The 15,135-nt window shown below is 43.5% G+C and overlaps 1 protein-coding gene across 1 annotated transcript in view; it reads left to right on the top strand.

Annotated features, from left to right (window-relative positions):
* The window catches only part of SYNM (synemin), a 103,646-nt gene that overhangs the window by 38,873 nt on the left and 49,638 nt on the right, over positions 1-15,135 (top strand). Inside the window, exon 2 of the mRNA XM_069625052.1 lies at positions 10,459-10,583. Coding sequence (XP_069481153.1) covers positions 10,459-10,583 — 125 coding nt within the window. The remainder of the gene's footprint in view (positions 1-10,458; positions 10,584-15,135) is intronic.

Below are 15,135 nucleotides of genomic sequence, written 5' to 3'. Positions count from 1 at the left end.
CCGATTGTGTGGCATGTCGAAAGTGTTTAATTCGGCTCTCCGCTACGCCAGGCAAGAGGTAACTATTGTTTCTACTTTCGATGGACCATTGCCAGACCGACAATTGTTAGACTCTTGATTGTTTCCGAATAAATTGAATTTTATTTGGCCAAAGTAAATTGAGCTGTATACGGAGGAATTGATCTTGTAGTTTTTGACTTGGAAACTGTTTTAAATAATCACACACAGTATTAAGTTTCCTCGGTTCTGGGGGCAGGTGGGCCTTCAGTTTGTATGATGCTGCAGCATCCAGAGTATGGATCCAATCAATTTTGGGTATCTTACGTTTAACCAACATAGGATTGCCGATAAGAAACTGTTCTTTGTACAGACGTACCAAATGTTTATTGGTGACTTAAATCATTGTGCCAGGTGCACAGGGCGCCTTCGGTCAGTTTGGGGGCCGCTTTGCTGATACAAAGGGACAGGCAAGCAGACACAGCAGGAGGGTAAACAAGAAGGCAGAACCGACAATGTAAATTAGAACAATGGAACAGGAAGAAAAGGCAGATGTCAATGGCGGACAAGAAGCACTGGGAACGGTATAATGGACAATCAATGTGGAGTCCCACTTGGGGTGTACACAGGTCAGACTTGAGAGTGCCCACAGATATGAGGGAACTTCAGAATACCTGTGCTAGTTACTATTAGGGTCTCCACACCCTGAACTACCATGGAAGGGGAGAGCAAAAGTGGCTTCTGTACCTGGACCCTAAGGCACAAACAACGAGTGCATTTAAACACCCCGTGTCGGTGCAGCCAGAACATACAGTGGATGCCTTTGGTGGGAACAGAAAGTAACACACTGTTACTTGAAATACTCTACAGACTACAGGTAGGCCAGGATACAAAGGAAAGGGCAGAGAGGGCCTCCTAGGGTGAAGGAGCCAATCTCATGTACAAAGGAATACACAGGAGCATGGGTGCAGACACTGTAAAACACGTACCAGACACTTAGAGCCGCACACAAATGTAAGACAAATTCTGAGCAAGAAAGAAGAAAATAGGAACGCACAAAACTGTTGCACACAACCGGTACAAGGTACCTTAGGCAAGACACTGGTACAAGATAACGGAAACAAGGTAATGGTCCAAGGTAAGTGTGCATGGGACTGGTACAAGGTAACTGAATCTAGGTAACAAAGGCAGGTTGGAAAACTGGACTGGAAACACAAAAATGATGCAAGGTGCGGCTGTGGAACACAAAACTAGAACTAAGAGAAAAGGTGTAAATGGAAGCAAGGAAGCTTATCTAAGTGGGGTACAACGTGAGAATAAATAGACTTGAAAGAGCAAGGGAAAGCAGAGCTGGGGACAAAGAGGGAGACTGGAGGAAAACAGCACAAGCAACAGAGGCTGGAAGATGCAGGAATGATAAGGAAACCAGTACAAGAAACAACCGGGGTTAAAGGCTGCATTCACAGCACAAAAGAAAGGAGAAAATACACCAGAAGCAGGCAGAGAGATGGGGACTGAGCTAGCATAGCTGTGGACATTGGAGCACATCACCACAGAAAGAGGGATTAGTCACAGGCAAGACACAAGGCAGAATGGACAGAAAAGCAGAGAGAGATTTCAAATGGGTTCCGGCTGCACAAGCTTTGTGTTCAATGCATGAAGGAGGAACTTGAGAGTGTGGCATCTCCTAAGCACTGTTAACAGAGAGGAAATCAATGGTGGAACTGTATTTTTGGACTGCAGACAAGCAGTTACAGGTGTGGTTAATGGAAATCTCTGACATGGACTTTGGGAGTGGAGCGCCAGAAGCTTTTGTATAAAAACAAAAGCACATTAATTGATGTGGGATTTTGTGTGTTGTAGTCCATTGAAATGTGTCTGGCTTTTCCAGTGACCATGACACCAGTCTGAATGCAACTCAGAGTCCAAAAGAGTTTCTGGATTGGGCTGCCGGGTTTTCCAGTTTAAGGGTGTCTTGCAGGTGCATTATGGGAGGATAGTCCATGTTTCTGGGAATAGAGGTTTGTGCAAGGAAAGATTAAACAGCGATTCAGGGTCATCTATCGTGAATGGTGGCAACCTCCCACGGGTCTGCAGACAGCGCCACCCAGAGGCAGAAATGCAGAGACGTGAAATATCTTCTTAGAAAAGCTAGTAGTATAGCTCTAGCATATCCATCAGTGGAGGAGGGCCCAGGGGTTGCCAGCTCTATTCCCTAGCACCTTGCCTCTTCTGAGGGTTGGGAGCCCTTCCCTCCTCAAGACTTGGGATTGCCTGAGCTTGCCACCTCTGTCCTCCTTCCTTGGGTCTCGTTTATCCTCCGGCCGCCTCAGTCTGCCTTTGGTCAAGCTGGTATTCTCATGACTTTGTGTTCTTTCTGGATATGAGGTTTCCCTGCTCCTAATTCTCTTCTATTATCACAGTTTCCTCCTCCTCCTTTGCTATCACCACCCCCTCTTCTCTTGTTACCACCTCCTCTGTGTTGTCACAACCTCATCTGTTGTCAACTCCTCCTGTGTTTGTTGTCACCACATCCTCCTCCATTGATAATTGTAATTGTAAATGGTTATTTAAAGCGTGCTTTTTTTAAAACTTTCTGTGCGCGGGTTTCACACCCGCGCACTGCCAGTGACTAGCCAGTGTCACGTTGCACTGTACTCTTACTTAGGTGGTGGATTTCGTTTGTTTCATTCATAAACTGCTTGACATATAAAGCCCATAATGTACCAAGCAGCCTATTGTATTAAAAAAAAAGAAATTGTGCACCAATGAAAGAGCCCAGTGTGCTGCAACATTTGTTTGTCAGAGGCAGGGCTCAAGTTGCAATCCCTAGCTTGTGACAATAAAGAAAGCAATTTTTGTTATTGTCCCATGCTGGGGGTTTGAACCCAAGCCCTTCGATGACAATCTATAAACTTCTTTTTGCAGCAGAGGAATTGCCTAGTCTATTGAGTATGCAAACTGATTAGTATATTGTTTCATAAACAAGATACTGCAAATACTGTCTTAAATGGGACCACTTATCCTCCCTCCCCATTGAAATGAAGCATTCCCTTTAGAGAATTTGTGAGTGATAAACGCAACCGCAACTCTGAAAAGAACGTTGGAGTTGTGGTGGCGCACGTAGCTAGATGTTTTCAAAATAGAGGACACCCAAGGAGTTATTAGTGACTGATGAGAAATGCACTTAGCTATTTTTTTATTAATAGCTAAAAACAATTATGTTCATTTTTTTTTGTATCCTAATGATATAAATCCAAACAATAGAAGGAAAAAGAAACATTCAACATTGAAAATCCCGTTTTAATTTTCTTGTCATATGTCAGCCATGCAGGAGGAGCGTAAGCAGTATCTATGCGTGAGCCCAGCCGGATATCTTGTGTGATGGGCAGAGGCACGAAGCAAATCAATAACTGGACATAGATGCTCATACCGTCTTTCGTTGCTATTAAATGTTCAATTTATAGATCAAAGGGTCTCCCTAATTTCTCAAATGCCTCTAACCAACACTAAACCTTTTTCAGATTTGCCATATGTAGTATATTTCATGTGTTTGATCAATAGTTTCAAAATTCAAGATTGAAAAATAAAATGTTGGTAATAAAACAAAGGAAAATGTTGAAGTCTGAATCATTAAGTTAAAAGGAAAGAAGAAACATATGAAAGCACATTTGAGGTTAGAAGAAAAACTGCAAGAAACTAGTTCAAAAATTCAAGATTGAAAAATAAAATGTTGGAAATAAAAAACTGCAAGAAACTATTTCAAAAATTAAAGATTGAAAAATAAAATGTTGGAAATAAAACAAAGGAAAATGTTGAAGTCTGAATCATTAGGCTACAAGGAAAGAAGAAACATATTAAAGCATATTAAGGTTAGAAGAAAAACTGCAAGAAACGGTAAACAGGTTGGCAGTGGGGCAGAGAGAAGCAATTGGAGTGCCTCCTTAATAAAAATGTCTGTAACAAATATAAAAGGACCAAAGGGCACTTGGTTGAAGTATAAAGGGGGAACAGGTTGGGTGGTACATATGGGGATAAGCTGTGGTGTTTTTCTTTAAAATGTATCTAAATAAATAATAGATGGGGTGGAAAACAAGAAGTGGAAAGTGAGAAGTAAATCCAGAATGGATTTACTTCACAGCTCATTCTAGAATGAGCCTACTTCACCCAGCCATAGTCGTTTCCTCTCGTAAAAGTACACTGCATAACTTGTCATTTATACAACACACCTCCCTCCCCTATTAAATAATAAAAGAAATTCTTTATTCCAAAATAAAACAGAACAAAACATATAACTATTCACACAGATAACACGTGGGTCTATCTCTTTAACTTTGCTACTCTAGACATATTCCAGATCTGACCACTTTCCAACCCCACAGCATTTCTGTAGACTCGTACAACTCTAACAGGGTCGGTATAAAGAGGCTCTCCTTTCCTTGAGACAGCAGCTCTCCTTATCGAAACCCAATCTCCGACTTCAACTACAGTTTTTTTCTTGAATGCTTTTCATTAACTCTTTTCACCCATTTGTCCTTGCGAGAATCCATCCTTCTTCTCACAACATCCACAGCCACATCCGTTTCTCTTGCTCTGCCCAGCCAAGCTGGCGACACCAAAGTATTCGCCCTTCGGCCTCTCATAAGTTCAAAGGGGCTTACTCCTGTTTCAAGACCTGGAGCCATCCGCAATGCATATAATCGTTCCCTCACAGCCAATCTCCTGTCTAGACCACATGCATTCGCTCCTCGGATAGCTTCCATGATATATCGATTAACTCTTTCGACCATACTATTTCCTTGGGGATTATATAGGGGATTTCTTCTGTGCCCAATCCCACACTTATCAAGATATTCTTGGAACAAATTCCCTGTAAATTGCGGACCATTATCCGTGAGAATACTCGTGGGCAGGCCTTCCCTCTCAAACACACTTTCCAGAAATTCTATGATACGGTGACATGTCACTTCCCGCATGATCTTGAACTCAGTCCACCTCGAGAAAGTGTCAACCAGGGCAAGGATAAACCTTCCTCGACCCGCACCCATATCAACCGGCCCCAAAACATCCATCGCTAAATCCTGCCACACTCCCTCAGGTACCTTTTGACTTTCCCATCGGCTGGGACACCGCCAACAAATTATTTCCTGATTTGACACAATCTTTACATGCACCAACCACCCTCTCAATTTCAGGGTCGATCCCTGGCCACCAATAATCTGCTTTTATCCCTTCTTTGGTCTTACACACCCCAATATGTCCTTGGTGAGCAGATCTTATCAACCTTTCCCTCAAATATCCGGGAACAACCAATTTGTCCCATCGATACAATAACCCCTCGTTCACTGAAAGTTCAATCCTCACTTCCCATAGTGATCTTTCCTCACCAGACAGTAATCTTTTCTCAGGCCATTCCACTTTCACAAATGGTATGATGTGTGTCCACATTTCGTCAGATTCCAACACCCGAATCCATTCTTGCTTTTGTATAATACCTTCCACTATAGCAGTTTACTTTTAATGGAGAGGAAAAGACTATGGCTGGGTGAAGTAGGCTCATTCTAGAATGAGCTTTGAAGTAAATCCATTCTGGAATGCTTAGCTGCTTACCTTGTTTCAGTCAAAAGCAATACCCTTTCTTAACAACGCCCTTAAACCAGTCACACAATCAGCGTAGTTCTCAACAAACCGATGATAAAATTCAATAGTGCCCAGAAATGATCTTAATTCTGCTTTATTCTTTGGAGGTTGAGTTTTCAAAATGGTATCCACCAAATACCTTTTTGGCTTGAGCGCTTGCTCTGATATCTCATGACCCACATATTCCACAACCTGAGTCATAAAAACACTTTTCTCTATGCAACGTTATACCTCTAGCCTTGAAAATCCCCAGAACTACATCAAGCCTTTCTTTCAATTCTCTCTCATCCCTTCCACATATCAGGACATCGTCTTGGAAACACCATACTCCACTGACATCCCCTAATAACTTATCCATAACTTTTTGAAACACAGATGATGCCGATATTAGTCCAAAAGGCATGCACCAACATTGATATATTCCCTCATATGTAATAAATGCAGTTAGTTTGCAAGATTCAACGTCCAAACTGATCTGATGGTAAGCGCTTGCCATATCTAGTTTTGCAAAGAATTTTGCATTCCTAATTCTACTCAACAATTCTCCCATGTTTGGAAGCGGGTGGCGATCAGCCACAACACACCGATTGAGTTCTCTTAAGTCAATACATACTCTCAAATCCCCATTACCTTTCTTCACCACCACCACTGGAGAAATCCACTCCACCGCCTTGGCAGGCTCAATAATACCTTCTTTTTCAAGCTTCATTAGCTCCTCCCGCACAGACTTCCACATTGACAAAGGTAAAGGTCTGAGTTTAGCGCAACTGGTTTACTTCCCTCTTTTACAACAATTTTGTGAACCATCCCTTTAAGACATCCTACAGTTTTGATAAAGACCTCTGGGTATTTCACAACCATCTAACGACCTTTGGAGGTGTTTCTATGTGACCCCGGTATATTGGCCACATTGAGTACTTGTTCCTCACTATTGGGATCTAACTTAATGCATAACTCCCTCTGCTCCCTCCATCCAAGCAACGTTTCCCCTTTTCTGGTAACATATTTTTCCATATGTCACTCTTCCTTTAAATGTGAACTCTGCATTAAAGCATCCCAAAATATCTATTTTGTCTCCATTATACCCACCAGGGACCTTGCCAGAGGGAAACAAATGTTTCATAGAACCACCTATCACATTCTCAAATACCACTTTAGACATCAATGTGATCTTCGAACATGAGTCTGCTAGTATTTTCACTTGAAGTCCATTCACTTCTATCCAGGGAGAAGGGTCTTCGCATTCATCAGACCCAGTGCAACGTACCATGTGCACAGTAACAATTTAATTCTCTGACACATCGCCTTCCTCCGACGACACACCATCATACGCTTCAATCAGAAGGGTCCCTTTTCCACTACCAATCCGATAGTTCTTACAACAGTTTTCGAAATGACCCCATTTCTTACAAATGCTACAATTCACACGCCTACCCGGACATATAGGAGATGTGGATAGGTGACGTGCACTACCACATCGAAAGCACAACCTATCATCCTTTTGTATATTAACTTGCGTGCTATCCTTCTGCATTCGTCTATTTCCTTGTTCAACACCCCCACCTTTGCTTTGATTAGTCTCATAACGTTTACTAGGCCTGACTTTCTGTTTCTTCTTTTCTTTTGGATTGGGCCCTTTTTTGTCACCCAACCTTAAGACCTCTGTGATTTGAGATGGCTTACTCCCCTTAACTGACAATTTGGCTACACACTGTAATGTGTGCTCAATCCTTTTTGCAATACTTATAACCTCCTCTAAATTGGGATCATCTTTCAACCAAATCTCTTCACAAATTTTATCATTTGAACAGTGGAGCATAAACTGATCCCTTATATGTTCATCTAGTCCACCACCAAATTTACAATTTAGGGATAAATGCCTTAAAGCTGTAATATAATCCCCAACAGATTCTCCCTCATGTTGGCACCTCATACCGAAATTGTACTGTTACAGCACAGTACTTGTTTTAGATTCAAAATGTTTGTCTAAGTTAGCCAAGGCTTCATCAAAATCGTTCGATCCCCCTTCCAAGTCTAGTTCAGCAATGTCTGGGAGAGTGTTGTATATCCTCTGACCCTCATAACCAAGGAAATGCCTCAACATAGCCACTTTACTTTCCACAGACATCCCGTTCCCACAGGTGGCTTTGACATAGTGTAGGAAACCCTTTTTCCAGGGAGCCCACTTTATCCTGGGTGGACCTGGGGTGGGCATAAATACTTGTGGACCAGGAACTCCAGAAAGTGCCATAATTAGAGCTCCACTCCCAAAAAGATGAGATCAACTCCAAAAAGTAGATGCAGTACGTGTCAATAAATGTCAAATACCTCCTCCCTTGCGCACAGTCACTACTGCAGTGCTTTCCAGAAGAACAACAAACAAAAGGATTTACCACTTCCTGAGTGTTCTATCAAAATCCACCCAAATCTATAACAGTGTGCAGTACACAGTGAAGTTGGGTTTGAAAATTCCTTCACCCGTATACCAGCTCATCTGCAGAAAACAGCATCCGACGACCGCCTTCCCGATTGGGCCCTGGGCGGCTTATATTGCTCACCTGCTTTCACTCACGATGGGGAATAGTTGATGAGCAGCAGTGTCCGCACGCACAACGCGGGATCACTGCTACTTCCGCAGTGCTTGCTTGATTTGAGCGAACGTGACTTACAGGCGGGCACCACGTCACGCGCTGTGTCCACACACGCACGGTGCAGAGTTACTGCCGCTTCTGCTGTGTTTGCCTGGCTTAGGTGCACGTGACCTTGCCTCGTGACAGGCGCGCACCGCGTCACGCGCCACACCAATCGTACAGCTAAAATGAAGAGAGGAAATGCTCCGATCCACAGACAGTGGAGCACTCCCACAAGTGGATCCTCAGTGCCTCCAGGTGCTCCCGTCACAGGCTGGCACGAAAGACACCACGCTCCCTTGCTCAAGCGACACCACGTTGGGACCGATAAGAACAGTGTCTCCAATGTCTCCAATGCGATCCCTCATGGAAAGCCTGGACCAACTAGGCACACCATCGAATCAGCGCGACCGCTGCCCGTACGTCGGTCACCTTCTTCGGTGTGGTGCTGGAAACGAAAGTCATCCTCTCATAACCTGCCGCTGTTGGGGGTCTTGTCGTCGTAGGAGCATCCAGGGAAGCAGGGCGCTCCACACAAGAACCTCCATCCCATCCTCGTCGCCATTGTAGTGAAAGAAAACAAGCCAGTTGTGTTTATTAAGCGCTTTATTGTGTCATATCAAGACGACTGACAAAGACCCCCAACACACCCAACAACCAGGGCTTAACTGTCAAAGCTCAAGGAAAAACAAGGTAAGCAGCTAAGCATTCCAGAATGGATTTACTTCACAGCTCATTCTAGAATGAGCCTACTTCACCCAGCCATAGACTTTTCCTCTCGTAAAAGTACACTGCATAACTTGTCATTTATACAACATAAAGCAGTGCAAGGTAAGATGCAGAAGAAACAAAGTGAATGTAAAGAAAATGTACGAACAATGAACAGCAAGAGAATATGTGAGCTTGCATTATCAAACATAGAGCTATGGCGATGATACTAGGGAATGCATTTCAGAATCCGGTATTGGAAAAAACATTTTTAGACGTAGTTGCTTTCGTTCCCCCAGCGCATTTTAGGGGTAATCCATAGCTATGATAGGTGGGGAAAGCTGAAACTATGGATGATCCATATTGGTCATCTCTGCTGGTAGACAGCATAACAGGAGCATTTGTAGAGCATGAGTTCCATCCTGCTGGGCTTCTAGCACTGTAGTCAGATAATGCATGTTTACTGTCACCCACTCAATGGCGATCATTTTATGGACCTTGGAAGCACAAAGGGCTGAGTAGAGATGCCAGGTTTGGAACCTGTATCCACGAGGCCAAACTTCAGTCTCTCCAAAGAGTAAGTCAAAGAAAGTGTGCAGATTTCTTGTATTATATGAGCTTCAAAATACAGGTCGAACGCAAATATTAGGGAAGAGATGGATTACAGGGATCTATTCCTTAATGATTTAAGGTAAATCAACTGTTTATATTAGAATTTTACAGGGAATTTTACTTTAGGAGGTAGAAAGGATTATGCTGGCCTAATTGAAAGGCCATGACATGACGTATGGGATAAGATTGGATATTTTTCATGTCAAGACTTGATTCCACTATTTCTTGAATTCAAGTGGCATGGTAATATCTTTAAGTTGCATTGTTGTGTCCTTTTTAAATACATTGCTCTTCGACCTAACTTGGAAATTTCAGAATCTCAAGCACATCCTCCTCTTTCCACTGGACTGAGAAAGGGACCATCTTCTATCTAGTTGCAAGATGTCCCTTTTTGCAGCATTTTTGAAAAAAATGTTTTGCTAAAATATATGCCACCAAGCGGCTCGACCACCAGGAAGATTTTATTTAGTGTTAATCCAGTAATTAAAGGATCCGATGGTAATTGAGTAGGTTATGCAACTTTAATCGATTTCTTGAGCGATTTTGATCGAAGAGTATGGCATTAGATTGTTCAAGGTGTTTTGACTTTCTCCTTTTGAACACATTTTGTCACATTTATTTATTATTTATTTGTGCATTTGTTACATTGCGCTGAAACCTTGGGTATCTGGGTGCTCGTTACATTGATAGATCAGGATAAAGAAACAGCAGAAGAAGAGGGGATGGGAGAGATGTTAGGGGGGGTACATGTAAGGTCAAGTATAATAGTTTCCGTAGGTGCAATGCTTTCGGTGTGATAGTCGTCCCGAGGTTGCAACACAAGAGACCGACAATTCACCCACCACATCTAAAAGGCATTGTTTCCTTTCAGATCATCATTGAATCTCTGGAGGACGAGAAGCAGTCCCTTGCCCTGACCATCTCAGACCGATTGAAGGACTACCATGAACTCATGCAGGCCAAGACAGGGCTGAGCCTGGAAGTAGCAGCTTACCGGTAAGCGTCTGGGTTTTGGTGTGAATTAACTGCGGCAGCTCATCATACTGTTTCTTTTTGCAGCAGAGGAATTGCCTAAATAGCAAGTATGGAGGAGTGTCATTAATATCGATATGACCTTGAGGTCATATCAGTCTTTTTTTTAGCAGTGAAATTGCCAAAGGGAAGGCTGGCAGTTTTACAACAAGCCAGCACCAATGCAAAACAAGCAATGGCAAAGCCAACAGTATGGCCTTTTGTATAGGTATGGGATCGGAATTGGCGAGGCACTGATACAATGGCACTAAATGGCTAACATTACAACAGTTAGGAAATGTAGGGTTTACTTGATAGTAACTGGAAAATGCCTATCTAATATCTCAAGGTACAATTGTTGGCTTTGTCAGTGCTTGTTTTTGCAGGATGTTAGTTCATGGAAGAGGTATAAATCAAGTTGCTGAAGGCCACCTTGGCTAAGAAATGGGTATTGCACCAGTAGCCGCTTAGATCTCCAATTAAGCCAATGCAGACTGCTTAGAGATAACGCTGGCAGGCCAAAGCTTGATATTACTGCTTGAAATAGCTAGCTCGAAGAGATCCTAGAAAGATGTGTTCTGGTGGGGGAGGAGAAGGCAGTGGTGGGGATGGCCAACACTCTTTAGCTGTGTACCCCTGCATCAATGCATCAATGTCTCAGGAGGATAGCTAAGGGGCAACACAATCGCCTTCAAAGCAATACGACAGAGACCTCTGGGTATTCAGTGTGTTATAAATAACCAATTACAATCTCCCTCCTACCTGTACTGCAATGCAATCGTTTTGGTTTATAGGTGGCGCTTAAGCACCACCTATTAGCCAAAACTAATCAGTATGCAAAAGGAGAGCCTGTTTACCCTGACCAGCCATACAGGCCTTTCAGGGATGCAGATTTACCTATGGGCAAATTCCCTTCTGATTCATTCATGCACCAATGGTATACTTCTATTTTAAGGGCAGTCTGCCCATGAATGTCTTTAAAGCCTCCCCCACTGTTGAGTGCCATGCATTTAGAAGGATTTCTCTCTCTCTCTGTTTAGTCTGCCACATGCACGATTCCACGTTTTGACTCACTAATTCGCCATTGACACAGCACTGATGCTTCCGTCATTCAGTGCAGCATGAGGCGTTTTAAATACATTATAATTAAATAAATAAAGCTGGGAGGCTGATGGTACTTTTCATGGTCAATCTACCCAGGGATGTAAAGGTTTGTAGTGCGTGGCCACATAAGGTCTACGGGGACCGGGTTGAATTCAGATGGAATGGAGCTGCTTCTGGTTGCTTTTAATTATAATTGTTTTTTATAACGCACTTAATACCGAAGAGGTTTCTAAGCACAGACCCGGGATTCAAACCTGTGTTGCTCTGCATCATGAGCGTGTTGCCACTGAGCTATACTACCCGTCCCTGATGAAGCAATGACTCAAGCACCAATCACAGAGGAGCTGATTTACAGCTGACGGTCACTCACTGAAGGCCACCTTCTTCAGGGCTTTACAATCAGTTACATCATTCTTCACTTCTGGGCGGGGCGAACGATAGTTTCCAGCATAGGAGGGGCTTCAGCAAAATCCACACCGCACTGCGTGCAACATCATACCATCTTTACCCGCTCCTCAAGGGCTCCCCACAGGAAGTGACCATCAATCGAGAACACATGTGTTCCACCAAGTACAAAGATCGAAGTTCAGCAAGTACTTGACATTCAATCACCACATGAAACAATGATTCCACCTGCTCTTTGTTTGGCCAATATCCACAAAAGACATCCTCCGCCCCAATCTGATGTCTTTTCCACTGTACCTCCCGAGTGGGCTTGATGTTAAGTCAGCATCTTAAAAGGAGGTCTCTAAAGAAGGCTGAAGGGAATTTCTGAAGGTATAGGGGGATCATTTAAACCCCTTTTCTCCTTCCACCATCTATAGGTCCCAGGGTCGATGACTCTAGCCTCACTGGTCTGAATCCAATCTGCCTTCTCTAGCATTATCTTGACTTTCTGTGGATTTCCCATCAGCAATTCAGTGTCCACTTCCTGTTGACGCCGCATCTTACTCATGCTGTCAAACCACATACTCAGAGTTCTCTCCTTTGACAGTCCCCGGCTTCTCAATATAGAAAAGGGAAGTGGGCCTTCAGTTGCCACACACTTCGGGTATAGGGAAACTGATTTCCATAAAGCTATCGAGCCTATGGAGGGCAAGCGTAGTTCATGGCGGATAATGGCTATGGGGAGGGACTGTATTCTCTGCCAAAAATACTCCTCCATCAACGGCCATACCTTCCAATCTAGGTTAAGGAGCGCCTCTGCTCCATAGGTAAGAATAGGAATCACCTTCTGTCTATAAAAAGTAATGGCAGGTATGAGTGAAAAGGCTCCATATCTCCTATGGATGGCTATCCCTTGGTTTGTATGTTTTTTGAGTTTGTCTCTCAGCACACAGAGGTGCGCACTTTCATTTATGTTTTTATTTATTACAATTCCAAGGTAGGTAGTTGTTTCTATAATCTCTAGGCAGCTGTCCTCCACCTTCTTTTTACTACCAACCGATGCCATGATCAATACTTGCGATATTTTTGCTTTCATTTTCATGCCATTGGCAGTCAGATAGTCATTGAATGCGGGGATCCTGCGCTGCAGGCCTATGGCCGTTTGATCAAGAAATACTATATCATCGGCATATAGTAACCACGGGAGTTTGCAGTCATTCAGCTTAGGTGGAAATGCTCTGATATTTTCCTGCAAACTCCCCAAATCAGACAGGTATAGACTAAATAATATTGGTGCCAGGGCACAGCCCTCCTTCAACCCACAGAACGTCCTGATCTTTCTTGATAATTTCCCATCAGTTCCCAACCTGATCTCAATGGATGTTCCTGGAGACTGGATAGCCTCCAAAATATCTGCGGGACATCCCCACCTCCTCAATTCTTCCCACAGGCGATTTCGATTCACTCCATCAAAGGCCTGATGCAGGTCTAGAAAGGCCATATAGATCGACGATTTATTCCCAATTGCTCTGTGTTTAAGTAGATTTAGAGTAAAGAGGTTTAGAGAAGTCCCCACACCCTTTACGAATCCTGCATGTCTCGGGTCAAGAATCCCAAAATCCACTGCCCAGGCTAGCAGGTCCCGAAGGACCACTGAAGGGAAACGTTTTCCCAGGGAGTCAAGAAGGGTGGTAGTTCTTCGGATCAGCCCCATCAACCTTCTTGGATATCGGGACCACCCAAGCCTCTCGCCATGAGCCCGGAACCTGTTTGTTCTTCATTATTTGGTTGAATAATACCACTGTCAACTCAGTCCAGGAATCAGTACTCGTTTTTAGGGCAAAGTTGGAGATGCCATCGGGGCCAGCTGCTCGAGAAGAGCTAAGCTTCATTATCATAGCTCTTATTTCTGGCACATCAAATTTAAAAGCCCAGCCCTTAACCACTCTAGGGGAATCGATAGACTTCGAAACTTCCCCCTTAGCAAATATTGTTGCCTTGTGGCTTACCAGCTCTCCTCAGTCACGTAGCCCATCATGTGAGATTTTCTGAAGTTTCCACCATTATTAATGAGTTCCCACATATGTCTAGAGTTCTTCCCGCAGACTGCTAATAGCATCTTTTCCGCATCATTCTGATCTCTAATAGCTTTAGATGCTTTGACCCAGTTTTTATAGGCCTGTCTGCGTTTACGAATTAGCTCTTGTGAGCCCAGAGGGTTCATCCGCCTTAACCTCCTTAAATCTGCTCTACAGGCCCTACAGGCTCTCACCAACTCGCTATTATAAGCGTGTTTAGGAGAATTAGTGGACACTCCTCTTCCAACATCCATTTGTTTACAATCACTCAACATCCACTCATACTCCACCAACCGCGGATCATTAGCTATACCATGTAGGAACCGGGACGGAAAGTGTGGTAATAACAATGGTGGAATCTTCAGTCTGTTTTTCCCCCAATCTAGCTCCACCACTGGCATTTTTTGTGTTCATGTCTCAAGGGGAACATTGCAAGGTAGTTGACAGCAATCAGTGGTCACTATAGGGCATAGCCACCACCTCAAATCTAGATACCTTTTCTCAGAGGTTAGCCGACACAAAGCAAAAATCCAAGCTTGCTGCATGTATTCCACTGCTCCATGTGGGGGATCCAGGGCAATCACCCTTCATGTGCCCATTGAGCATCCATAGTTCACGCAACTTTGCTTTATGTGCCAATATACTAGCAACCCCTCTCAAGCTCAGCCATCGACAATGGCAACCCCTCTTTTAATAGCAAACGGAAATTAAAATCCCCACAGATTACTATTTCTGGGTTGACCCACTCTGTAAGAGCCTCATGCACCCTTGCCATGATGAGTTCAACAAATTATCCTCCTTGCAATTTGTTGACACCCGGGTATACATTTAGCAAAAAAATATTCGATTCCCCCATTACATGTTGCCTATCTATAGGCAGGATTTGAACATAGGGGTTAGGGAACAGATGGTTACGTATAACAAAACCCTGGTCTACTTTAATTAGGGTAAGAAGGCCAGAGAAGGCT

This window comes from Ambystoma mexicanum, chromosome 11 (assembly GCF_040938575.1).
Source record: "Ambystoma mexicanum isolate Mex_15411 chromosome 11, UKY_AmexF1_1, whole genome shotgun sequence".
Classification (NCBI taxonomy): Eukaryota; Metazoa; Chordata; class Amphibia; order Caudata; family Ambystomatidae; genus Ambystoma; species Ambystoma mexicanum.
The sequence above is the reverse complement of the archived record's forward strand: the minus strand, read 5'-3'. Positions and strand labels throughout refer to the sequence as shown.